General features: G+C 43.9%; 1 protein-coding gene across 1 annotated transcript in view; it reads left to right on the forward strand.

The window, feature by feature from the left end:
* Nucleotides 1–19,528: 19,528 nt before the first annotated feature.
* Nucleotides 19,529–25,550, forward strand: part of ACMSD (aminocarboxymuconate semialdehyde decarboxylase) — an 81,881-nt gene continuing 75,859 nt past the window's right edge. Inside the window, exon 1 of the mRNA XM_077447806.1 lies at nucleotides 19,529–19,679. Within this exon, the coding sequence (XP_077303932.1) occupies nucleotides 19,623–19,679 (57 nt within the window). The 5' untranslated portion in view covers nucleotides 19,529–19,622. The remainder of the gene's footprint in view (nucleotides 19,680–25,550) is intronic.

Consider the following 25,550-nt stretch of genomic DNA (forward strand, 5'->3'; position numbering starts at 1 on the left):
GTTAGCGCTTCAATAATCCTCACCTGTACCCAATGTGGCCTGCCTGTTCCCAATGCAGCGTGGCCTGCCCGTGCCCAATACTGCCTCACCTGTGCCCAATACTGCCTCACCTGTGCCCAATACTGCCCAATGCAGTGTGTCCAGTGCCCAATACAGCCTCACCTGTGCCCAATGCAGTGTGGCCTGTGCCCAATGCAGCATCACCTGTGCCCATTGTAACGTGACCTGTGCCCAATGCAGCCTCACCTGTGCCCAATGCAGCATGACCTGTCTGTGCCCAATGCAGAATGTCCCATGCCCAATGCAGCCTCACCTGTGCCCAATGTGATCTCACCTGTGCCCAATGCAGCATGGCCTGCCCGTGCCCAATACAGCCTCACCTGTGCCCACCTGTGCCCAATGCATAGTGATCCATGCCCAATACAGCCTCACCTGTGCCCATTGCAGCCTCACCTGTGCCCAATGCAGTCTCACTTGTGCCCACCTGTGCCCAATGCAGCCTCACCTGTGCCCAATGCAGCGTGACAGGTGCCCAATGCAGCCTCACCTGTGCAGAGGAAGAGGCGAGCCAGAGGCGGAACTACCGGGGAGGATGAGGAATGCATACTGGAGCCCTCAAATGGCTGCTGGCAAGCGTGGGACTGCCTCAGAGTGGGGGGCTCTGGCTCTACATCCAACTTCTGGCATGTCTCTTCCAGAGCTTTCCACTGTGATTTCCACTCACCGATACCTGGCCTGGATCCCTCCTGAATGACTTTACTGACCAGCTGTCCTTTCTGGCTCCTGTTCCCAGACACCTCTCCATAACCGTGTAAGGAGAGGCTCCCTCCCAGCCCCGAGCACCCCCCCAAGAAAGGGGGTTCCCTCAGACACAACAGTCTAACACTCCATCATCCAGCTGACAACTCCTCCCACAGCAGGTTGACCATGGGTATATGAAGGAGTCCTAGTTGGGGATTGGTCAGAGCTCCCACATGCACCTCATGGCACTCCAGCTCTCTGCCATGCCCCTTTTCCAGAACCTTCTCCCTGGAAACAGAGGAGGCGCCCAAGAACTGAGGCACATATCAGTCACCTGCTGCTATACTAAACCACTCCCCTGCCCCCAGATCAAAACAAACAGACCTAGCTCACAGCATAGGCCTTCTTAAATTTACCTGCGCTGGCAGCTTACACAAAACCTACACCTAGCACGTACTTACCTAAGGTAGAGGGTGGTAGGAGGTAGAGGGTGCTACACTATAATATTAATAAAGGAATTACTAAACCGTAGCCTAGCACAGGGTTTATCAACTAGGGTTTCTCCAGAGGTTGCTATGGGTTCCTTGATTAATTTCTGCCTCAGATAAGTTCCCACTGACACCATTGATCTTTTTAGCTATCTGTAAGGTGGGAATTCTTCCCAATGACCACAAGCGTAAGGAGCATTCATCCCACTGACCATCATACTAGTATATCATGAGTTGTAGATATAGTCATTTTTTAGCAGGGGTTCTCTGAAACTGAAAAGTTATTTGAGGGGTTCCTTTGTGTTGAAAAGGCTGAGAAAGGCTGGCTTAGCATAACCACTTTTGAGAGTAAACATTCTCTACTCATTTAGTAAATCAGCCCCATTGTATTTGGCAGAGGTTTATACCTTTACTTGGATAGAATAAAAGTGAGAATTTTCATTATAGGGTTGAATCTACCAACTGTCCCTTTTCAACCAATCAACCCAGCGATTTTTTTTCTTTCCCTCATTTTCATTCTAAGTGAAAAATTAAAGCGGAGCTCCACCCTAAAGTGGAGCTTCCGCTCATTGGAACCCTTCCCCCCTCCGGCGCCACAATTGGCACCTTTCAGAGGGGAGGGGGGTGCAGGTACCTGTACAGTACAGGTATCTGCACCCACTTCCGGCATAGATATCTGCAGAAGCTACGCCCCTTTCCGCAGAATCTACGCCCCTTTCCGAAGGTCCCCCGCTGTCTGCTGGGAAACACACGGATCCCAGAGACAGCGGGGACCATCCTTATTGCGCAGCGCGACTCGCGCATGCGCAGTAGGGAACTGGGAAATGAAGCCGCAAGGCTCCACTTCCTGATTCCCATACCCAAGATGGCGACGGCAGCACCCGAGAGACGATCGAGAGATCGGCTTCGGGTGCCGACATCGCGGGCATGCTGGGCGGGTGTCATTATTTTAAAAGCCAGCAGCTGCAGTATTTGTAGCTGTTGGCTTTAAAAAAAAAAAAAAAAAACGGCGGACTCCCGCTTTAACCACTTCCCGACCAGCGCACGGCGATGTACGTCGACAGAATGGCACGGGCAGGCATATTGGCGTACAGGTACGTCCAATATTCAATGCCGTCCTGCCATCGGGAGCGCGCCGCCGGCAGCGCGCTCCCGCGCTGGTCAGGACCCCCGTGAGTCCGGTCCCGATCGCATCCCCGCCAGTGTCATTTACACAGGAATCACTGCATTTATATAGCAGAGATTACTGTATAAATGACAATGGTCCCAAAAATGTGTCAAAAATGTCCGATGGGTCCCCCACAATGTCGCAGTCACAATAAAAATCGCTGATCGCCGCCATTACTAGTAAAAAAATAATAAAAAATTATTAATAAAAATGCTATAAAACTATCCCTATTTTGTAAACGCTATAACTTTTGTGCAAACCAATCAATAATCGCTTATTGCGATTTTTTTTACCAAAAATATGTAGAAGAATACGTATTGGCCTAAACTGAGGGAAAAAAATGTTTTTTTATATATTTTTGGGGGATATTTATTATAACAAAAAGTAAAAAATAATGCGTTTTTTTTCAAAATTGTCGCTCTATTTTTGTTTATAGCGCAAAAAATAAAAACCGCAGGGGTGATCAAATACCACCAAAAGAAAGCTCTATTTGTGGGAAAAAAAGGACGTCAATTTTGTTTGGGAGCCACGTCGCACGACCGCGCAATTGTCAGTTAAAGCGACGCAGTGCCGAATCGCAAAAAGGGGTCTGGTCTTTGACCAGCAAATTGGTCCGGTCTGCAAGTAGTTAAGTTATCGTTTAAAAACGCAAACACTAATACTGCTACCTTTTATAGCTGTAAAAAAATAAAAATAAAAATCTGAAATATGTAGTGAAGATATTTCCTACATGCAAAAATGCACTATACATTACATGTTCTTTAGACATAACATTTTTTTCAAACATTGGTTTCTTTGCCAATTCAAAAAATTACCATATAGCACGAATTAAAAGATCAGCATTTGTAAAGATCTAAATGATCTGGCAATTTTCCTTTATATAACCAATGACTAATGTTAGAATTTAGCAACTAGAGAAATGCTGAATGAATGTGCAGTCACAATGCAGCCTCACCTGAGCAGAGGAAGAGGCGAGCCAATGCATACTGGAGCCCTCAAATGGCTGCTGGCAAGCGTGGGGCTGCCTCAGAGTGGGGGGGGGGGCGAGCACCGCCCGCACAGTTCCCCAGCCAGGGGAAGTGAGGAGAGGAAGAGGCAAGCTGTCTGTACGAGCAGTGAGCTGTAATAGCTTTCATTTGAATGTCCTGTGTTCCCGGGGCTCACCGTCACATAGCCCCACCTCTTGGCCCGGAACCTTTGATGACGTCACATGTCCCGCATTGGACCGATGTTCTGTCTATCAAAGGTACCGGGCCAAGAGGTGGGGCTATGTGACGGTGAGCCCCGGGAACACAGGACATTCAAATGAAAGCTATTACAGCTCACTGCTCGTACAGACAGCTTGCCTCTTCCTCTCCTCACTTCCGCTGTCTGGGGGACCGTGCGGGCGGTGCTCCCCCCCCCCCAGTATGCATACATCATCCTTCCCACGGGCCCCTCTCAGCTGCGGGCCCCATAGCGGCCGCGTGTGTCGCTATGGCGGTAGTTCCGCCACTGGAGCCAGAGATGAATGTAGTAGAACAGCAAGCAGGATTTGGAGCCAGAAGGAATGTCAGCCAAAGCAAGTCTTTAACAGGTACACAGGAGAGCGTCTCTAGAGATGTGACCAAGGCGAAGGCAGAGATCATGTGGACTGGATGGCTTAAGTAGGCAGGACTGACGAGCAGGATATCATCAACAGATCTAGGGACCCTAAAGACTAATTTGCTTAAAGTATCATAGGTGTGGGTGGGTGCAGTGTGGCGCAGTGGCAATAACACACACAGTCCACGTGCAATTAGTAGAACTTGTATCGTAGTAAAGGCAAAACAGTTCAAAAACAACCTGGTGGGAGAGGGCCCATCTGGGGACACTCACGAATGCCAACAGCATTTTTGTCTTTCTTGGATTTTGGCCAACAGCATGTAGTGGAGCAGCTATCAGCTGAACTGACAGCATTTGTCTGGAGGGGCAGAATGCGGCCAGGCTGTCTCGTACCCAAACGAGAAGATGTACAAAAAGATTGGGAGCACTAAGCTTTCCCTTGTTATCTGGAACCTTTCCCTGACAGACGGGTTACCTGTGCCTACACTACTCACTTGCAAATGCGCACCAAAACCTGGGGGCAGGGAATTATAAAGACATCATCCAAAAATGGCCAGCTAGAGTCACCTGCATGCCGTGTGGCAAACCAGAACACTGCCTACAGGAACCAGGAAACCACAGAGAAACCGAATTTCCTTTGACTTCCTCTCCAAGCTGTGATGCCGCTCCGGCGCCACCTGCAGTGGAGGAAGCAGACTGCATCGGTCTACATACGACCCTAAGAGAGCTGCCTCCAGGGTAACTGCAGGGTTGCTTCCAGGTTGTGAAAACCACCAGTGCACCATCACCAGTACCAATGGCCAATAGTACAGCTAAAAATTTGGAGGGGATAGTCCCCCTTGTGACAAAGGAAGTTGTAATGTCGACTTTGCAAGACTTGGTATTTTCCGAGCCTACACAAAGGAGAAGACTATAATATTCACTTTGTTAAAAATGTTTTGTTGATATGGGAACTGTGGTATTCCTGAAGTAATAAAGAAATGTTGGTAAATAAACCATTGTGATAAAGTTGACTCTGCCGACTGGAGTAAGGTGGAGTGTTTTCCGGGACGCACGCCTCTGGGGAAAGAGTGGAGTTCAGCTTTAATGTGAAATTATGTTAGAATTAAATGTAAATATTGTGTATTCCACCACGCTTAAATTACCTGTAACAATATTTATAAACCTTGCTGCTACTTACTATATATGTCTTATTAAAAAATTGTGGCATTCTTATCAATGTTCAAAAATGGTAGCACATTAAAAATGATGTTACAATAATTCCAAAACTTACGTGATATAGAACATAATATGCCACCTAGTATTCACTTTATAGTAGCATACAATCATGCTCTGACACCTCCAAAGCATATATACATATATATATATATATATATATATATATATATATATATACACACACACGCACACGCGCACACACACACACACACCATGACGAAACGCGCCGGGATGTGGCTGCGTGGAATTCAGATACACTGTTGAGGCTGGTGAGGGAAGAGAGGTGAATCCATTGCAGTGACTATTACCAGCATGGAGGTGGTGAGCTCAAGCTGTGGATGACCACCAAATGAAACCCATTGTTTTAAAGCTAGAAACAGTGTAAATGTTTTTTAAAACAATAATATTTTGTGGGAATAATGCACTATTGGAGGCATTCTTTTCTCTCTTCTATTTTTTTTAGAATGAGATGAACCCTACAGATTGAGGTCCTAGTGGAAAGTGACACAAATACTGTATATAAGGCACATAAGGATCTGGTGAGTGCATTTGCATAGTGGAGATGGTCTCTTTTGATCACATTGGTGGTGGATCGGTGGTGAATGTTTTCCTGCTATTAAACACACAGTGGTTGGATACGTGGCTGGATGTGCGTAACATGAAGATTTAATAAATGGACTATTAACCCACAGGCTATACACTTATGCCCCAGATGATGACCTATAGGTCGAAACGCGTCGGGAAGACTCTACCACTGCCTATTTCCTCTGACATGTCTGTTAGCAACTATGGGAATGTGAGTTTGATATTTTATTTTTATTAAAGAAAACATTTTTTTTAAACGTTATTACACCATCTTGGCTCTATCCTTCCATTTTTATGTCTGAGCTGATGCCGGAGTTGTCTCTCTAAAAACGGGGACCATATACAGTCCATTATATTGAAAGAACCACTTGCCCTGGGATCCACACAACTATGGAATGCTGAACCAGTGCCTCAGTGGTTGGAACTATAAGCTATTGTTGACCCCTTAGATATAAGTCGGGTCATTTCCATCTGGTAAGCCTGTGCTCCTTAAGGTGGTGGGAGCTGCACTGCGGTGGAATTGTTTATGGTCACATCAGATTTGGATCTTTGTCGTCACCAAAATTTGTTGGGACTCACATCTGCACATCTATTTTCACCAATATATGGACTTTATTGTTTATATACTTTTTTCTTTTTTTTGAAGTTGTCATCCTCCAGATTAGGGGTCATGTTTCACTAAAAGTTATAGTTACATGAATACACTATATTGGGTTTTATATATATTCCCTTTTTAGTATATATGTTGTTTACCTTTCAATGTTCACCATTTTTATTTGTCTTCACTGGTTATTTTTGGTTACTTTTTGATTATCACAGCAGCATATGTTTAGCGCTTACACTTTATATTCGATATCCCTGTAGCTAAAAAATCCTAGTTTTAGCGTGTTGGTAGCTTTCTCCTATACCTTTGGTACTGCGCAGTGTTATTGTATGCATATATATACACTTATGCCCGACAGAAAAAGTCAGACGGGAGCTTTTCATCATATATTTAGACCGTGTGTATGCCCCATCGGACTTTTTACACCAAAAATTCTGACGGACCTAGAAAGGGAACATTCTCTATATTTTTCCGACGGAACCAATTCCTATTGGGGAAACCGCTTGTCTGTATGCTGTTCCGACATACCAATAACGACACATGCTCTGAAGCAAGTACGAGACGGAAGCTATTGGCTACTGGCTATTGAACTTCCTCTTTCTAGACCCGTCGTACGCGTTGTACGTCACCGTGTTCTTGGCGGTTGGAATTTGGTGTGATCGTGTGTACGCAAGACAGCTTCAGCAGAATTCCATCGGAAAAAACGGTCATGTGTACAGGGAATTAGTCTTTTATGGACTTTTTTGTGACTGTTTTCTTTGGTTTATATATATATATATATATGTATGCTTTGGAGGTGTCAGGGCATGATTGTATGCTACTATAAAGTGAATACTAGGTGTCATATCACGTTCTATACCACATACGTTTTGGAGTTATTATAACATAATTTTTAATGCGCTACTGAAAATGATTTATCTGTTTTTGAACATTGATATGAATTCCAAATTGTTTTAATATGTTAATTTTAAGTTTATTAAATGTATTTGTGATTTTCATGATGACTGAACTGATTTCTAATCTAAGGTACGCTTCAATAGGCAATGTTGAGCTTCTACAGAGAAATTACTGCAGGCTCAAAAAATGGTGTTATATTTTTAATGTAGTTCAGCTATAAAGGGTGGGGAACACTAATGCCCAGAAGGAGACGTTCCTGGCAGGCTGTGTTTTATTATACGGTTGATGTACTATTTTCCACTAGAGTTCCAATATAATCTTACACTATTCATGCAGCTCTTATGTTGGCTCATAGTGGTTGTCACCCAGGGGATTAATGTACAGGGCCGCCCCAGGGAGGTTATTCCAAGGCCAGTGCTATAAATGTGGAACTTTGGGCAGAACTCATTCCATATAGTGGAGAGATTGTTGATTGTCTATGCTGTTTTAATGCCCATAAAGATTCTTCTACAAAACCAACATCCTTGCAGCTGGTCTGAGTTGTCCCCCACTTCTGTAAGATATACAGCAAAGCTAGGATAATGCCACAGTCCTTCAGGGGATTAAACGTTTGCATTGCCACATTGCTAATGTATGACAATATATATACATTCTTGATTTAGGGACTATGAGAATTTTAAACAGAACGTAAGCCAATAGTATATAGAGCCATTGGTCCAAATAATAAACTTCCTACGATAGAGAGATATTGAAAATGACAAACAATCGCTCCTTGTGTTCACAAAAGATTTTAATTACATTTTTGCAATAAGGCCCTTTTAACACATAAAGTATTCATCAGTTTTTCATCCGTTTTTTATCAGTTTTCATAAGTTTTTCGTCAGTTTTTTTCACATCCACTACCAATGCAAAAACAGATGAAAAATTGACCATTTGTCAGTTTACATCCGTTTTTCGTCCGTTCAATTTTTTTTTTAACAAGAGAAAAATAAAGCTTTGATCAGTTGAAAAAAACGGATTATGATGAATACGTATGTAGCGGCGGGCTCCTGAAGAGCACGCACTATGCGTTTTCAAAGTTAAACTTTACCCAAACTACAGTTTGGTTTGGGTCTATTTGCCTAAATTAGACTTCTGTATTAGTCTGACTGGGTTGTGAGATGTTCAACCTGGCCACAGGGGGGCACTGTCTCTTGTGGCAGGCGTGGAACTATGGTCTGATCAGGCGCTTAAGTTACTCTCTTTCAGAGTCAGGTCAGTGGGAGTAGCCATCTCGCTGTGCCCTCTGGGAGAGGGTATTTAAGATGCGTACATCATGTGGTTCGGGGTTCCAGTCCAGTATGATGTGCTGATTTCATGGTCCTGGTCCTCCAGACCAGCCCCCAGGAAGGCTATGGCCTGGGGTGCGGATCCACCCAACTTTAATGCCTCGGGCTGGCTAGCCAAAGGTAAGGAAACTAAAGGAGGAATCTGAGGTGGATGGGTGCCGTCTCCGGTTCGGGAGAAACCCAGTGTACTTCAAGCATTCCAGGGGGAGGACTCTTTAGAAGAACATCACGTACGGGTTGGTTTTCTTAACAAGAGCCTGGAAGGGCTGAAGTAACCAAGAGAATCCAGTCTTGTGGATATTGCCAAGCAGACTGAAAGATCCAGGTAACCTACAAGTGTTCTACAAATTAGTTTCCCTACGTGTTCTGCAACAACGTCTGTGACAGAGACTTTGTTCCTGAGTAAGCACCTTGCTGGCTGCTAGGCCTTGTGAGAGAGGAACTGTCCAACCTAAGTGTTCATCCAGCTGCGAATGGCTATTCTCTGGATGCAGTCAAAGTAAGCACTTTCTTTTGGACTTTGACATTGAGAGTTCCTAAACTACCTTTCCAACCCTCTGATCCCAAGTTGAAAGATTGTTCAATGGTTCGAGTTTTTGCTAATAAAATCCATTCAAGTGGATCTGTCAGTCTCAAGTTACTGAGCCATCTACCACGGGACATCCCCTAGACGTGCAACAAGGAGAATGGAAGGTAACGGTAAGTTCAAAAATAACCAGCAGCTCCTTCGGGGGTTAGTGCTACACGTATGTAAACTGATGTAAAAGGATGATCATCAATTTACATCAGTTTTTCCATGAAATGCATTGATGTCCGTTTTTCATCCATCAACGAATGAATGAAAAGTGAACAAGCTGACATCATGTGTGAAAGAAGCCTAAAACACATCTCCGAAGGATTGTGCTCCTTGTGTTTGGAGGAAAAGGGTTTGCCCTCCAAATGTGAAAACACACCATTGCAGTAAGCCCTGTGGAAACATGGAATAGACTTCCGCCATAGATGACCACTGTGCCAGATTTGCTGGGACAATCCAGCATTTTTAATTTCAGTTCCCACGATGCAGTGTCCCAAGCCACATCATGTCACCATGTCACCCTTATTTAAAATACTACACATGTGCATTGACCCAATAAGGTAATCATTATGGTGATTAGTTGCGTTAAGTGGGCGGGCCCTGCATAACTAGAGGTGAGGTTGAATTGAGCCATTCCAGGAAGTTGGTGGAGTCTTTGTGGTCCTGAGGTGGGATTAACTGTATTCTGGGGTCCAGGACTGAAATATTGGAAAGTATGGCCTACACAGGAACTGGCTCTAACCAACTCGGTATATTGCTTCAAAAATAGCTAGATGTGTTTCCAAATGGACAAAATATGAATGGCCACTGATTTTAATGAGAAATAACACCAGAGAACAGCCTTTCTCAACCTTCTTACCTTGGAGGAACCCTTGAGATAATTTTCAGGTCTCTGGGAATCCCCACCTTAAAACCAATTAATTTAGGTCAGTGGAAAGAGTGCCCTCCTACAGTGATGATCAGAATTCCACCCTTAGAGATATTTAGAAAGGTTGTTGGTGCCATGCCATTAATTCTGCCGAGTGGCATTGGCCTAGGAACTATGCAGGCCAGGCACCATCAAATCAGGAAGGATGTTTTTCCCTTTTGAAGGAAATTGGATTACGCTTTTGGTTTAAATTAGTTTACTTTTTTCAACCTAAATAACTAGACAGAGATTTCTGATTCCAATTGTAGCATGATTGTTCTAGGTCAGTGACTCTAGAACAGAGAAGCTAGAGAAGATAGCACTTTCAGGAGGGTAGCAATGGTGTCCTGCATACCCCTGATACTGCAGGTTAATGTAGAAAAACGGTTTAAGATGTGATGACAGCATCATTCCTGCTACTGAGTGTAAAGTTAGGGTCATATTTACCATAATTGGCACATATGGGCCAGTGCTTAGGGCAGCAGCATTATAGGGAGGCAGCAAAGAGCTTCAACATTTAAAAATTGTGATTGCTGTTCCTTATTTTGTCCTTTCTGCACATTTTTGGCGACATATTGCAGGAGATCTGTAGGGAGATAGGGGTGCAGAAGCTGCTGTGAGGAGTCAGAGAGCTCTCTATTGTTCAGGAAACATGAAACCATATCTCCTTTGTCTTGTTTGGTGTCCAGTGGTGGATTGATTTCCAGACTACAATGGTGCTATGGACACCTTTGTACACTCTGGTCAGGACTAGGAGGGGTGTTGGTCCTGTCTCTACCTGTCCTGGCTGCTCATATGTAGTTGTTTCACAGCAGTTGGGGGTCTATACAGTTCTAATAGTTTAATAGTTCTGCATTTAAAGCAGACAACATGCTTCTAATAGCACATTTTAGTATTTATTTTACTAAAATAATCTTATGACACAAGGGTTATAGCCTGATATATCTGATGTGAAAAGATTATAGAGAAATGCTTTTCAGACTGTGGCCCTTTGCTTGCCTTCATCTGGCCCTTGGGGCACCATAACTTTCACTGACACCAACAATGGAGCGGAATTTATCTTACTGACAGCAATGATGATGCAATGATGAGGCACAATTCCTCCCTGATAAACAACAGAGCACCATGCTTCCCACAGTCATAACATTAATAACATAATTCCTCCCACTGACACCACTATTCCTCCCAGTAATACCAATGATGGGGCACTATTTCTCCCACTGATACCAATGATGGGGCACTATTCCTCCAACTGGCATCAATGATGGGGCACTATTCTTCCCACTAATACCAATGATGGGGCACTATTCCTGCAACTGGCACCAATGATGGGGCACTATTCCTCCCACTAATACCAATGATGGGACACTATTCCTCCCACTAATACCAATGATGGGACACTATTCCTCCAACTGGCACCAATGATGGGGCACTATTCCTCCCACTAATACCAATGATGGGACACTATTCCTCCCACTAATACCAATGATGGGACACTATTCCTCCAACTGGCACCAATGATGGGGCACTATTCCTCCCACTAATACCAATGATGGGACACTATTCCTCCCACTAATACCAATGATGGGACACTATTCCTCCAACTGGCACCAATGATGAGGCACTATTCCTCCCACTAATACCAATGATGGGACACTATTCCTCCCACTAATACCAATGATGGGACACTATTCCTCCAACTGGCACCAATGATGGGGCACTATTCCTCCCACTAATACCAATGATGGGACACTATTCCTCCCAGTGATACCAATGATGGAACACTATTCCTCCCACTGATACCAATGATGGGGCACTATTCCACCAACTGGCACCAATGATGGTGCACTATTTCTCCCACTAATACCAATGATGGGACACAAAAATTCCCATAGACACACTCCTAAACCTTGTGGACAGCCTAACAGTTGAAGCTGTTATAGCTGCAAAGGGTGGGCCGACTCAATATTGAACCCTACGGACTAAGACTGGGATGCCATTAAAGTTCATGTGCTTGTAAAGGCAGGCGTCACAATACTTTTGACAATATAGTGTTTACATGTAAAGTGTAAATTGTTAGCACTATATAAGTACCTGTAATCCATAAACAAACACGTATAGCAATATGGGCAATACATGTCTGGTCTGCAGCTGATTGAACTGTTGGGAATGCAATTATGTGATGGGTTCGGACTGAACCCAGCTCATTCCTAATCACAATCTATGTGAACCAAGAGTGCCTGGCTTTATACAGATGTTTACTAGAAATATGTAAGGCTGCACATCGGTGTGCAAAGCAATGTGTCAACTGTACATTTAGACCCGCCAATTTATCTGGATCAATATAAACACAAAACCAACCCAACAATGGAGCAAAACCAAAGCTTAGACATTTCCATGGTTCAGCTCAGCTGCAGGAAAGTAATCCAAGAGCTTTAGGAACTTTTCGCGCACTGATTTAATGACGTCCAAATGCCATTCTGTATTATCTAGAATGTTTTCTTAAGAATTTTCTGAACACGTTACTTTTGTATTAAAAAATAATGCTTCACATTTTAAGTCACGACTTACAGATTCTCCGCCATTGTAAAAAGTTGCTAAATGTCTCCCCCTAGAGGATGCTGGGAGATGTACAGTATAATATATATTAGAATCATATGATGTTCCCTTCCAGCAATTTGAGTTCATTTTTCCTCATCTGTGTACAGGAAAAATCTGATTCATTAGGTTGTCAAACTTCAGACGCTGTTTGTTGGGCTTCCTTATTGCTTATGCTTAAATAAAACCTGAGCCTACTCTGCTCTGAGTCAAGAGTGCAGGGGTCAATAGTAAGTAATGCACAAAGTAGAAAAAAAATGAAACTACCCCCTCCTGACATTATTGCACCCCCCCCCCCCACATGACAAGACCACCTCCAGCACAAATTGCCCCCTGAATTGTACTCACCAATCTTAGCCTTGCATCTACTGGTTAATATCTACTGGCCCTAACGCCAGTACATTTTTTTTCTTCCATATGTCACGTATGATGCAGTTGTTAGAATATATGGCCAACAAATGGGTAATCATGACAATAAAGGAAAGCCTGGGGGTCATAATGACTCATTGTGGCCCCTGGGGGCTCACCATGGGCTGGTCAGATATGAGGAGGGCCTTTAAGTGCAGGGTTAAAGAGGTTGTAAAGGTTTGTTTTTTATTTTCCAAATAGGTTCCTTTAAGCTAGTGCATTGTTGGTTCACTTACCTTTTTTCTTCGATTTCCCTTCTAAATGTTTTTTTTCTTTGTTTTCTTTGTCTGAATTTCTCACTTCCTGTTCCTCCTCAGTAAGCTGTTCTGGCTGACTAAACACCGCTCGGATGAGATGATGGTGTGAAGTTTACTGAGAAGAAACAGGAAGTGAGAAATTCAGACAAAGAAAAAAAACATTTAGAAGGGAAATCGAAGGAAAAAGTAAGTGAACCAACAATGCACTAGCTTAAAGGAACCTATTTAGAAAATAAAAACAAAGCTTTACAACCCCTTTAAGTAGTAGGTAATGCATAATTCAGGGGTCAGTTGTAACGCAGAGTTCAGAGATAAGTAGTAACGCAGATTGCAGAGAACAGTAGAAAGTAAAAAAAAAAAAAAAAAATGTCTCACTATGTAAGCTATGTAAGTGAAATAACAAATATATATGAAATGAATAACAATGATTAGTCCGTTATTATTATTATTATTTAAGGTACTTATATAGTGCCATCAATTTACGCAGCGCTTTACATATACAGTGTACATTCACATCAGTCCCTACCTTCAAGGAGCTTACAATCTAAGGTTCCTAACTCGCATTCATATACTAGGGCCAATTTGGACAGGAGACAATCAACCTACCAGCATGTCTTTGGGGTGAGGGAGGAAACCGGAGTACCCAGAGGAAACCCACACAGGCATGCAAACTCCAGCCAGGTAGTGTCATGGTTGGTATATGAACCCTTATTACTACTAGGTGAGAGTGCTGCCCACTATACCACTGTGCCGCCCATTTGAGAGTGCCCAAACAAATAATGTTAAAGAATCCTTTGCTGTTGTGTTTCAAGGATGGTCGACGACTATACACCCAAAAGTGCACATTTAACTGTGATTAGAAAAGGATATGTCCTTACCGGATAGGTAGACTCCACATTAAAGGAATCTAGTAATAAATGGGTTCATACATCATGAGGGATCCATCCACTGGATGTAAGCAGGGAGATGTTGATACCAACCGCACTGGTCATTTCCTCTCTCTCTCTCTCTCTCTCTCTCTCTCTCTCACAGATATGGTGTAAAAAAGGGGGAAAAATCGGCACATAGTGTAAAACCGTGATGGTTAATTGAAAAGTTCATATAAAATTCCACAAGTCCAGCAAGACATGAATTAAATAATCCAGGGTTAAAATGATCTGTAGATCACAATCAAACAAGCGTGGTGTGATTGAGCATAAACTGCACCCTACTAGTTTCGTCATACATGAAGTCATCAGGGGTGTCATGTATGATGAAACTAGTAGGTCCCTATGCATAGTTCAGGGGTCAGTAGTGTTTAGACCTATATGTGTTGTCAGATGAAGGAAAACTTCACACAAGCTCAATAGCTCTGGTCAGGCGGCTCCCACACAATAAGACCTCCCTTGATGGGCACGCAACAGCAGCTTAAACCACAAAAATACATAAAATAATGGCTGACCAAAATTAGATAAAAGTGTCCAAGTTAATTTTAATTGTTAATAAAATAAAAAGTAATGAAACAGCCCTTTTTATATTACGTTTTTAATCAACAATCATCCAAATCTATCCAATTTTGGCAGCGGATGCGGTCCGATCCCGTGGAGCGATGGGCAGGAAGTCAAGTGTGAGCAAGATGACCCCCCACTTGACTCTATGCCCTTGGAGATCCGGAGCAACGTCTGTTGTCACTTCCGCCTAACAACCCTAAAGGACCAATTTTTTTATTAGTAAATATAAATTACATTTTTCTTTTTCTTTTCTTTTTTTTTTTGCTTTTAAGTGTAAATGTGAGATCTGAGGTCTTTTTGACCCCAGATCTTGTAACAAAGAGGACCTGTCATGATATTACAAGGGCTGTTTACATTCCTTATTAAAAGAATAAAAATGATCAAAAAAAATCTTTTTAAAGAGACAGTGTAAAAATAAAAGATAAAAAGTAAAAGAAATAAGAAAAAAGAAAAACATTTTTTAAAGCACCCAATCCCTCCAAGCTTGTGTACAGAAGCGAATGCATACGTAAGTCACGCCCACATATGTAAACGGTGTTCAAACCACACATGTGAGGTATCACCACGATTGTTAGAGTGAGAACAATAATTCTAGCTCTAAACCTCTTCTGTAACGCTAAACAGGAAACCTGTAAAAAAAATGTAAAGTGTCACTTATGGAGATTTTTAAGTACCATAGTTTGTTGCCATTCCACGAGCGTGCGCAATTTTGAAGCGTGACATGTTAGGTATCTATTTACTTAGTGTAAAAAATCTGGTTCTGGGTACCGATACCGAAGACAGACTTATTCTTGTCAGTGATAGAGACTGTACAATCCAGTTAATATAGAGATCATGTCAGATTTCTCTACAAACCCACTTCAGGCGCAGGAGTAGCGATCAATAACCACTCACCATCAATCGTCTTTCCCTAATTATCATCAGAATGTCGGCTCAGAAGCTGCACCCCGGGGATTGGAGGGATACTATTTCCTGCGATAATTGGAAATCTCCAGATTATGTGGATAGACTGGCCCTATGGAGACTACATTTCCCAATGTCATTCTTTGAAGTTATACACAAAGAGCCGTCACCTTTGTGAATTATGGGGCAGGAGCGTCTGTTTTTATTCCTTCTGCTTTAGGAAGTACATAGCTGATTTGGAGGGACTGTCCCTGATTTGGAGCAATGTCCCTCTGTCCCTCATTCCTCCTCATTTGTCCCTCATTTTGGTCTGATCCATATAGATGTATATAAAATGAACTTTTTATGTATCAAAAACTGTTTTCCAGTGCTAAACCAATATAAAGGAAAAGCAGTGGTAAAAAAGCACTTGTGGGTTTAACAAATCTTGTTTTTTTGTTCAGTTCTCCTTTAACCACATGCCGACCGGGCCATAGCCGAAAGACACGGTCGGCTTATTCTGGGAGGGCGTCCATGGACGTCCTCCCAAAATCTTGTTCCTGCGCGCCCCGTGGGGTGCGCACCCGGGAACATCTGTGACCGCCAGAGGACCCGGAGCATCACAGATCACGGTAAAGGGCCGCTGGTAGCGGCCGTTTACCAGGTGATCACGCCGTCATTTGTAAACAAACCTGACGTGACACTGGTTCCTCTCTCCCCTGCCAGCAGTGCTGTGGGCTGGATGTGAAGTGCCCACAGCGCTGCTCAGTGCCAATACTCTGCAGTACTCTGCCCATACTGTGCAATAATCTGCCAATACTCTGCCAATAATCTGCCAATACTCTGCCAATACACTGCCAATACTCTGCAACACTGCAATACTCTGCCAATAATCTGTCAATACTCGCCAATACTCTACCAATACTCTGCCAATACTCGCCAATACTCTGCCAATACTCTGCGAATACTCGCCAATACTAGCTGCCTTCAACCCCTAATGCCGCGTACACACAACCGGACTTTCCGGAAGACTAGGTCTAGGCTAGTCTGATCTTTTTTCTTTTTAAAAATCAGACGGACCTAGAAATAGAACATGTTTCAAATCTGTCCGACGGACTCAATTCTTATTGGGAAAACCGTTCGCCTGTGTGCTGGTCCGACGGACCAAATACGACGCAAGGGAGGCTATTGGCTACTGGCTATTGAACTTCCTTTTTTAGTCCCGTCGTACGTCATTACGTTCAAAACGACAAGTCCGCTCGTGTGTGGCCAAGTCCGTTCGTTCGGAAAGTCCGTCGGAACTCTGCCGAAAGTCCGTCTGGAAGACCGTCGGTCCTAGTCTGCCAGAAAGTCCGCTCGTGTGTACACGGCATAAGTGACACTTTTTGGGGACCAGTGACCCCAATACAGAGATCAGTGAAAAAAATGCACTGTCACTGTACTAATGACACTGGCAGGGAAGAGGTTTACATCAGGGGTGATCAAAGGGTTATATGTGCGCCTAGGGAGTACTTTCAAACTGTGTGGGGGTGGCTTAACTGGAGGAAGACAGAGATGTATAAGCTATTTAAAATATTTAAACAATGGTGTTTATATGCTCTCTTTGACTTTTGTCATCTTAATATTGTTCCTTTTCTTTCCCCGCTGTAATTATTAGCCACTAAAGGGTTTCCTTTTGACAGCCAGAACTCTGTATCACAGCAGCAACTACAGCTAAAGTAAAGTATTAGGTCACTTTGCTTTGTGCACTCGTCCAAATCATTTGGTGGAGGGGGGATTATGGTGTGGGGGGGTTGTATTTCAGGGGTTGGGCTCAGCCCCTTAGTTCCAGTAAAGGGAACTCTTAAGGCGTCAGCATACAAAGACATTTTGGACAATTTCATGCTCCCAACTTTGTGGGAACAGTTTGGGGATGGCCCCTTCCTGTTCCAACATGACTGCACTCCAGTGCACAAAGCAAGGTCCATAAAGACATGGATGAGACAAGTATGATGTGTAGAGAAACACAACTCTAGCCCAGTGGCAGCTGGTGTTCAAAATTTTTGGGGGGGTGCAAACAAACTGAAAAATTCTGACAACAAAAACCCATCAAATGCAGCCTCACTGTGCCATCAAACGCAACCACTGTGCCATCAAACGCAACCACTGTGCCATCAATCGCAACCACTGTGCCATCAAACGCAACCACTGTGCCATCAAACGCAACCACTGTACCATCAAACGCAGCCACTGTACCATCAAATGCAGCCACTGTGCCATCAAACACAGCCACTGTGCCATAAAACGCAACCACTGTGCCATCAAACGCAACCACTGTGCAATCAAACGCAGCCACTGTGCCAATTAAACGCAAGCACTGTGCCATCAAACGCAACCACTGTGCCAATCAAATGCAGCCACTGTGCCATCAAACGCAGCCACTGTATCCATCAAACGCAGCCACTGTGCCCATCAAATGCCGCCACTGTGCCCATCAAATGCCGCCACTGTGCCATCAAATGCTCCTACTGTGCCCATCGAATGCTGCCACTGTGCCCCACCCACCCACCATCTGCCCAGCACTTACCCTGTCTCGGGGGGGGCAGCGGGTGATGGCGGCGGGTGGTGAGTGATGTCCTCGATGTCTTCTCCTCCCATCCTCTCCTATGATTGAACACCTGATAGGCATCCAATCACACCGCCTGTCGTTTCAGCCAATCAGGTGACCGGGTAACAGACCCGAGCACCTGATTGGCGGAGAGGCGGTTCAGTGTTAGGAAAGCGAATATTAATGGCGCTCGCTTGTTACCTTTTTTGATGCCTATTAGAGCCTATGGCTCTAATCAGGTGCTTCAAAAACACCCCCGCCCCTGAATAGGGGGTGGCGCCGGCGGCCATGGATAGATTCACGCAATGCATGAATCTATCCATTATTCATATAGGGGGGTGGCTGGAGAGAGGGGTGCGGTGCCTGTGCGGCCTTATGGATGCACCGCCACTGCTCCCTGCATGCAAATGTGGCTCCATAGAATGCTGCAAGAGAAAGGAGCCATCCTGAAACAGGAGACATGGGGCAGCGGTCGTGGCACCAGCTAGGGTTGCCACCTTTTCTTCAAGCCAAACCCGAACACTTTAGTGGCCTGGGACACCTTTGGGAGAGTAGTAATGCGTGCCGCAGCGAATGGTGGGTGTGGCCAGATTACTCTTCTTAACTTCATCGCCCTGCCCTCCAGTGATGCCAAACCTGCCACCAGGTGGCTGCTGCAGCTCTTGGATGGCAATAGATTTGTATGTTACGATTTTAGTTACTTGGGGAACCATAGCCTGGTCTGAATTCAATTATGTCCGGGTTTCAGTCCGCCTGAAACCTGGACAAATGATTAAAAACCCAAACTGTCCGGGTGAAACCCATACAGGTGGTAACCCTAGCACCAGCTTACACTGGAACAGAGGCAAGGATTCAAAAATAAAGAAGGTGTCTACTTATTATGTGATTAAATCAGCTGTTGATAGCTGTTAAAAAACTGAGGGTGTAATATCACTTTGATTTTTATTCCATTGATAGTCATGGTCCTGTGCCCCTGCATCTTTTTCTGATTATACCTTTTGATATGTAACAATTTCCACAAGCTGTGTAGAATCTATATCCTTCACTTTAATAAAATGGAAGTTCTTTGTTTTATAAAAAAAAAAAAAGAAAAGAAAATACTTTCTACGTTAGTCAGCGTTATTTTGCCCTTTGAGCTTGGTCCTGGACAGTTACAGTTCTCTACCTGGTCTGTGTTCCTATTGGTTCCTGCCAAGGGGTGTGTAACTCCTTTCCTACAAAGTAACACAACATATCCTATCCATACTGTGCTGGACCCGGAGGGACGCCGTTTTGTTATATAGTAGCTGGCAGCGCTCCATACATAATGAAAATTGATATTCACAGCCATATACTTCCCCAAGAATGGCCGGATCTCAAACAGGTAACAATACCACGTATTATACATATAGATATTCGCCTTATTCTGCACCTAGGCTGGCTGATATATATAGTGCATCTTCACTAAGCACATATTCTAAGTTATTATAATGTTTTCCCAAAACAGTTTTGATATAGACATTCGTATTTTTAAATGCTTGCTGTACCATATTTCCATCGCTTTGTTTCATAGATAATTGTATTGTTTTTTGATATTAAAGCAGAATTTCACCCCTAAAGGGAAGTTCTGATTTTCTGCCTCGTCTCCCACCCTCTTCAACTTTTTCTTCAATTTTTGGGCACTTTTTTTTGGGGGGGGAGCGGGTACCTGGTTTTGACAGGTAACTGCTCCCACTTCCACCCCCAATTGGCAATCTGAGCAAAGTACCCCCCCAGCTTCTTGGGACATGTCACAGGTCCCAGAAGACTACAGCCACAGCTGGCTTCCCACAAAAAATAAAAACCACAGAGGTGATCAAATACCACCAATAGAAAGCTCTATTTGTGAGAAAAAAAGGACGTCAATTTTGTTTGGATGCAACATCACGTGACGGCGCAATTGTCAGTTAAAACGATGCAGTGCTGAATCGCAAAAAGTGCTCTGGTCAGGAAGAGGGGTAAAATCTTTCGGGGCTGAAGCGGTTAAGCAATTACTGATCAACCATTGCTAAGATAAAATTACAGCCACACAGGGAGTGCATAGTTTTTATAGACTGGTTGACTGGTGAAACGCTAAAGGCCCAATTACATTCTTGAGGTGTGTTAAGGCCTCTTGCACATGGACACCTAAAAACGCAATATTTTTAGACCTTCCGGCCCTTTATTTACTGATCAAAATGTTTCCTATTACATTTTTTTTATTTTTTTATTTTAATGTTCTTAACCACTTCAATACCGGGCACTTTCCCCCCTTCCTGCCCAGGCCAATTTTCAGCTTTCTGCACTGTCACACTTTCATTGACAGTTGCGCAGTCATGCAACGCGGTACCCAAACAACATTTTTATCATTTTTTTGAGACAGATAGAAATTTCTTTTTGTGGTATTTAAACTTTTTTTTTTTTTTTGCTAAACAAATAAAAACAAATAAAAAAACACACATTTTTGAACGTTTTTTTTCTTAACATTTTTTTCTTAGTTTCTGTTATCAAATTTTGTAAATAAGTAATTTTTCTCTGGAAGGGTTATTGACCGTTTGTATTGGTACCAATTGATACCACTGTATGGATTGTACATTTATGTATATTATGCATTTGTTTATTTTTATTTTTTTAACTTTTTCCGCATTATTTTTAACCAATTTGATAATAAAAATTTGAAGCATTTTATCAATAATATCTCCTCTCTGTGGCCATTATAGTCCGTCATTCTAGGGTTCTGGGGTATATACTCCATTATAGTCCGTCATTCTAGGGTTCTGGGGTATATACTCCGGTAATTCCCTAAATTTAAGTAATTTTTCTCCTTCACTGATGAGTGCTGATAAGGCTTTGCTGATGGGCACTGATAGGCTGCACTGATGGGCACCGATGAAGAGGCACTAATATGCAGCACTGATATGCAGGACTGATGGGCACTGATAGGCACTGATAGGCAGCAACGATAGTCACTGATAGATGGCACTGATGAGGAGGCACTGATGGGCACTAACAGGCATCACTGATGGGCACTGAAAGACAGCACTGATGGGCATCACTGATGGGCACTGATTGGCATTACTGGTGAGCATCCCTGGAAGGCATCACTGATGGGGCTGCACTAGGGCTGCTCCCTGTCCGGGATTCACCAGGACAGTTTGGGGCGGAATCATGCGGCCAGGTTTCGGACTGCTTGAAACCCGGACACATTATTCAGACCGGACCATGGCTTCCAGATACATCTGGATGAGAGGTGTTGACTGCCAAGGGGTGAGTGAACTCACCATCCATCCCTGTCTGTGACTGAAGTCTCCCTCCTTCTCTCTCCTGCCTCTAAGTGAGTAAACCAAAGTAATTCAGGGTCCTCAGAGCACCCCTTACATCAGATTTCCCCTTTACACTAGAGGCTGCAGTATTTCCCCTTACATCAGAGTCTTCTCCATAAGTCATAGTTCCCAGTGTTCCTCCTTAAATCAGGGTTCCCAGAGCATCCCTTGTGTTTTAGAGTCCCCAGAGTTCTCCCCTTTTTTTTATTTCTCAGAAAAAAGTTTAATTGAAAAACTCAGTTTACAAACATGTCAGTAAATTACAGTTCCAACATCACAGTCTACATGCAGCAATTATTAACACTTCTGCATCACTATCTAGAACAGCATCATTTCAGCTTGCATTTTGTTATTAATGGAGCCTTTACACCTCTAGGCCCACTGCTCTTTTGCCATTGTCATCCCAGAGTTCTCCCTTACATCAGAGTCTGCAGAGTCTCCCCTTACAGTGAAAGGGAACTCTGTGAATTCCGATGTAAAAGGGGAACTCTGAATTCAGATGTAAAAGGGGAACTCTGGATTCAGATGTAAAAGGGGAACTCTGGATTCAGATGTAAAAGGGGAACTCTGGATTCAGATGTAAAAGGGGAACTCTGGATTCAGATGTAAAAGGGGAACTCTGTGGACTCTGATGTAAAGGGGGGACGCTTGTTATTAACATCATATGATTACAAATGTTATTTAATAGCAAAATATATGTATAGTTTATACTATAAAAAAAAAACTGCTGTGCGTTGCTAAAGGGTTCCACTTGAAGAAAAGGTGGAAACCCGAGGTTGCACTGATAATCAGGGCACTGAATATCTGTGCACGTCCCCACTGAGAAAAGCCGCTTATCGGCTCTCCTCTCCTCACCTGCTGTCAGCGTGAGGAGAGGAATGTCGATAACCGGTACTTCCTATTTACACTGTGATCAGCTGTGATTGGACATAGCTGATCACAGGGTAAAGAGCCTACGTCATAGGCTGTGAATGGCACCCATTGCACAATGGCAGGGCACATGCTTTACAGCATGCATTGTCTGTAATAACCTATGTACATGGAGGCAGCCAAATGTGTTCATATTAGGGCTATTTTTCTCACAGTATAGGTGCGGGTACTGCCCCGTTCCTAGTCACCCCTTGTCTCTGCCCCTACCCAGTAGCTGCCTTGCCATTGTGAAATGGGGTGCCATTCAGAATGAAACATCAGCGCTGCATGTAATGTGTATTGTGACAAAGTACGCGGGTGCCTCTATATCAGTGTTTCTCAACTCCAGTCCTCAAGGCGCCCCAACAGGTCATGTTTTCAGGCTTACCATTATTTTTCACAGGTTATTTTGTTTACCACAGATGTTTCATCTGAAGGAAATCCTGAAAACATGACCTGTTGTGGTGCCTTGAGGACTGGAGTTGAGAAACTCTGCTCTATATGTACATCTACTATTACAGACAATGCATTGGAGCAAATGGAAATGAACTGAATGACTTCAGTTATTATGAGCCTGATCTAAGTTAGCGCCTCCTTCTGGGCAGGATGAAATCCACGTTCTGTGCACATGTACAGCTCCCGCCTGACCTCGGATGACAGAAGGGACTTTCACTTCTTCATCTCTTATCTGACAACTTTCTCTGCTGAGTCAATAAAACTCTGCTGAGTGATCACATTTCCAGGAAAGCCACAGCTCTCCACCGACAGCAGGCAGGGGCACCTTCGCACATCTCCCACAGAAGACGGGGTGTAGAGACAGCAATAGGTGTAGATGAAATCAAACCTTATAAAAGGTTTAAAACTTATAAAGTTTTAAATGTCTCACCCTTTTTGCAGGTGGGTGGAGGTGCAATTAATTCCTAATGTCTCCCCAAAGCCCCTTGCTAATGCACGTGTTTTCACGTATGCCAAAACACATAGTAACAAAATACCATGCGTTTTGTTGCAATGCGATTTTTAAAAAAAGTGCAATTTTTACCAATGGACTTCCCTAAATATGACTTGTTAAACTACAGAAATATGGGCACACGTCACCGCACCTGCATAGGTGTGAATGGGGCCTTAATAAACCTGACTACCTATGTACAGCAAAAAAGAATAAAGTCAGCCAGTGCCGGGAAAAGTCATCTAGAGTCCAGGGCGAACATACCAAAATGCAACCACCCCCCACCAGAGATGTTTGAGCATTATGTGTTAGCAAAAATTCCCCCGCCCCCCCCCCCCAATAAAATGAGCACTAATCTGCATGCTTACCTCCTAAGCATAAGTCCCCCCTCCTACCAGCAACTAATCTTTGCCTCATCCCCCCTCCTAGCTCAAATACTCTTTCCCCAAATCCCTCCTGTACAAATCCCCCCCCCCCCCCTCAAATTTCACCTCCTAACACAAATTCCCACCAGTCATCCCTACTGGACCCCCCCCCCCCCCCCCCCACGCACATGCACAAAAAAAAACCTCCTAGTACAAATCCCCTCCCCCCCTTTTACCATATCACCTCTTCTTGCACAAATCCTCTCACCCTCCCCCCAACATGAATCCATCTAAATCACCTTTCCTAGCACCCTCTCCCCCCAAATTCACCCTCCTAGAACAATTATTACCCCCTGTTGCCCCCAAATTCACCCACCCAACACAAATCCCCCCCCCCCCAATCTCCCTGTGGTGCCCCCCGCACCTTACATGATACTACAGTACCCATAACTCCCAAGTTTTTGAGATGGGAATGAGGGACACCTATAAGCAAAAGTATGCAGGCATAGGACACGCCCCTGCCACGCCCCCTTAAAGGAGAATTGTACAAAAAAAAAAACAAGATTGGTTAAACCCACAAGTGCTTTTTTACCATTACTATTCCTTTATATTGGCTTTTGGAATTTACAAATTCAGCAATTTAGAAATCTGATGAAAGGTTTAGCACTGGGAAACACTTTTTGATAGATATAAAGTTCATTTTATATACAGCTATAGAGATCAGGCCAAAATGAGGGGCAGAGGGACATTGCTCCAAATCAGGAACAGTCCCTCAAAATCAAGGACAGTTGGGAGCTATGACCGTGCCCAGGGCAGATGCCCCTCCTGCCAACCCCTTGTCCCGGCCCTGAAGTCAGCAGTACTTACCTGCCCCCTCTTAAGGCATTTTCCCCAGTCTGAGTGCTTTTTGTCCCCCACCAGTTGCAAACCCACCCCCCCCCCCCCCACACCGCTATGAATAAAAAATATACATCATAGGCATCTGGCTTCATGCTTCTACTCTGCCAGCCCACCAATTACATTGTTATACGTTTCATCTCACGGATGCGCCATACAAAAAAAAGATTTTTCTGACTTACTTGCAAGATATGAACCTACCCCCCCCCCCCCGCCCCTTTTTTTTATTAATTTATTTATTTTTAACAGATGAGTGTAATGTAAATCTTAATGGAAGTTGCACTTTTTTTTTAATTTAATACATTGCATGTGTGAGATGAGACGCATGGTGTCATTGGTGGACTGGCAGAGCAGAAGCAAGAAGATAGGCGCTGATGATGTAAATGGGGTGCAAGTTTCTGATCTTTTGTTTCCCTAAGATTTCGTGAGATCTCGTTGTTAACCACTTCCAGACCAGAGACATACCCATATGCCACTGGACTTTGGGGGGGGGGGGGGTGGTATACCGGGATAATGCCTGCAGCAGTACTGTTTTTTTTAGAGCCGGCAGTCGACTCTCTCGTAAAAGCAGTCCTAGAGGCTTCCACGGCTTTCTCAGGCTCATCCGTCCCCCCGGGAGACCCAAGTGATCAGCTGGCGCGCAGGGGCGGACTGACAACTCATGGGGCCCCCGGGCAACAGGAGATTATGGGGCCCCCAGGCAACAGGAGATTATGGGGCCCCCAGGCAATCAGAGATTATGGGGCCACACAGTATACATAAACACACACAGTATACAATCACACAGTATACACATA

Source organism: Lithobates pipiens, unplaced genomic scaffold, assembly GCF_037356315.1.
Source record: "Lithobates pipiens isolate NorthernLeopardFrog02 unplaced genomic scaffold, aLitPip1_a1.2 Scaffold_22, whole genome shotgun sequence".
Classification (NCBI taxonomy): Eukaryota; Metazoa; Chordata; class Amphibia; order Anura; family Ranidae; genus Lithobates; species Lithobates pipiens.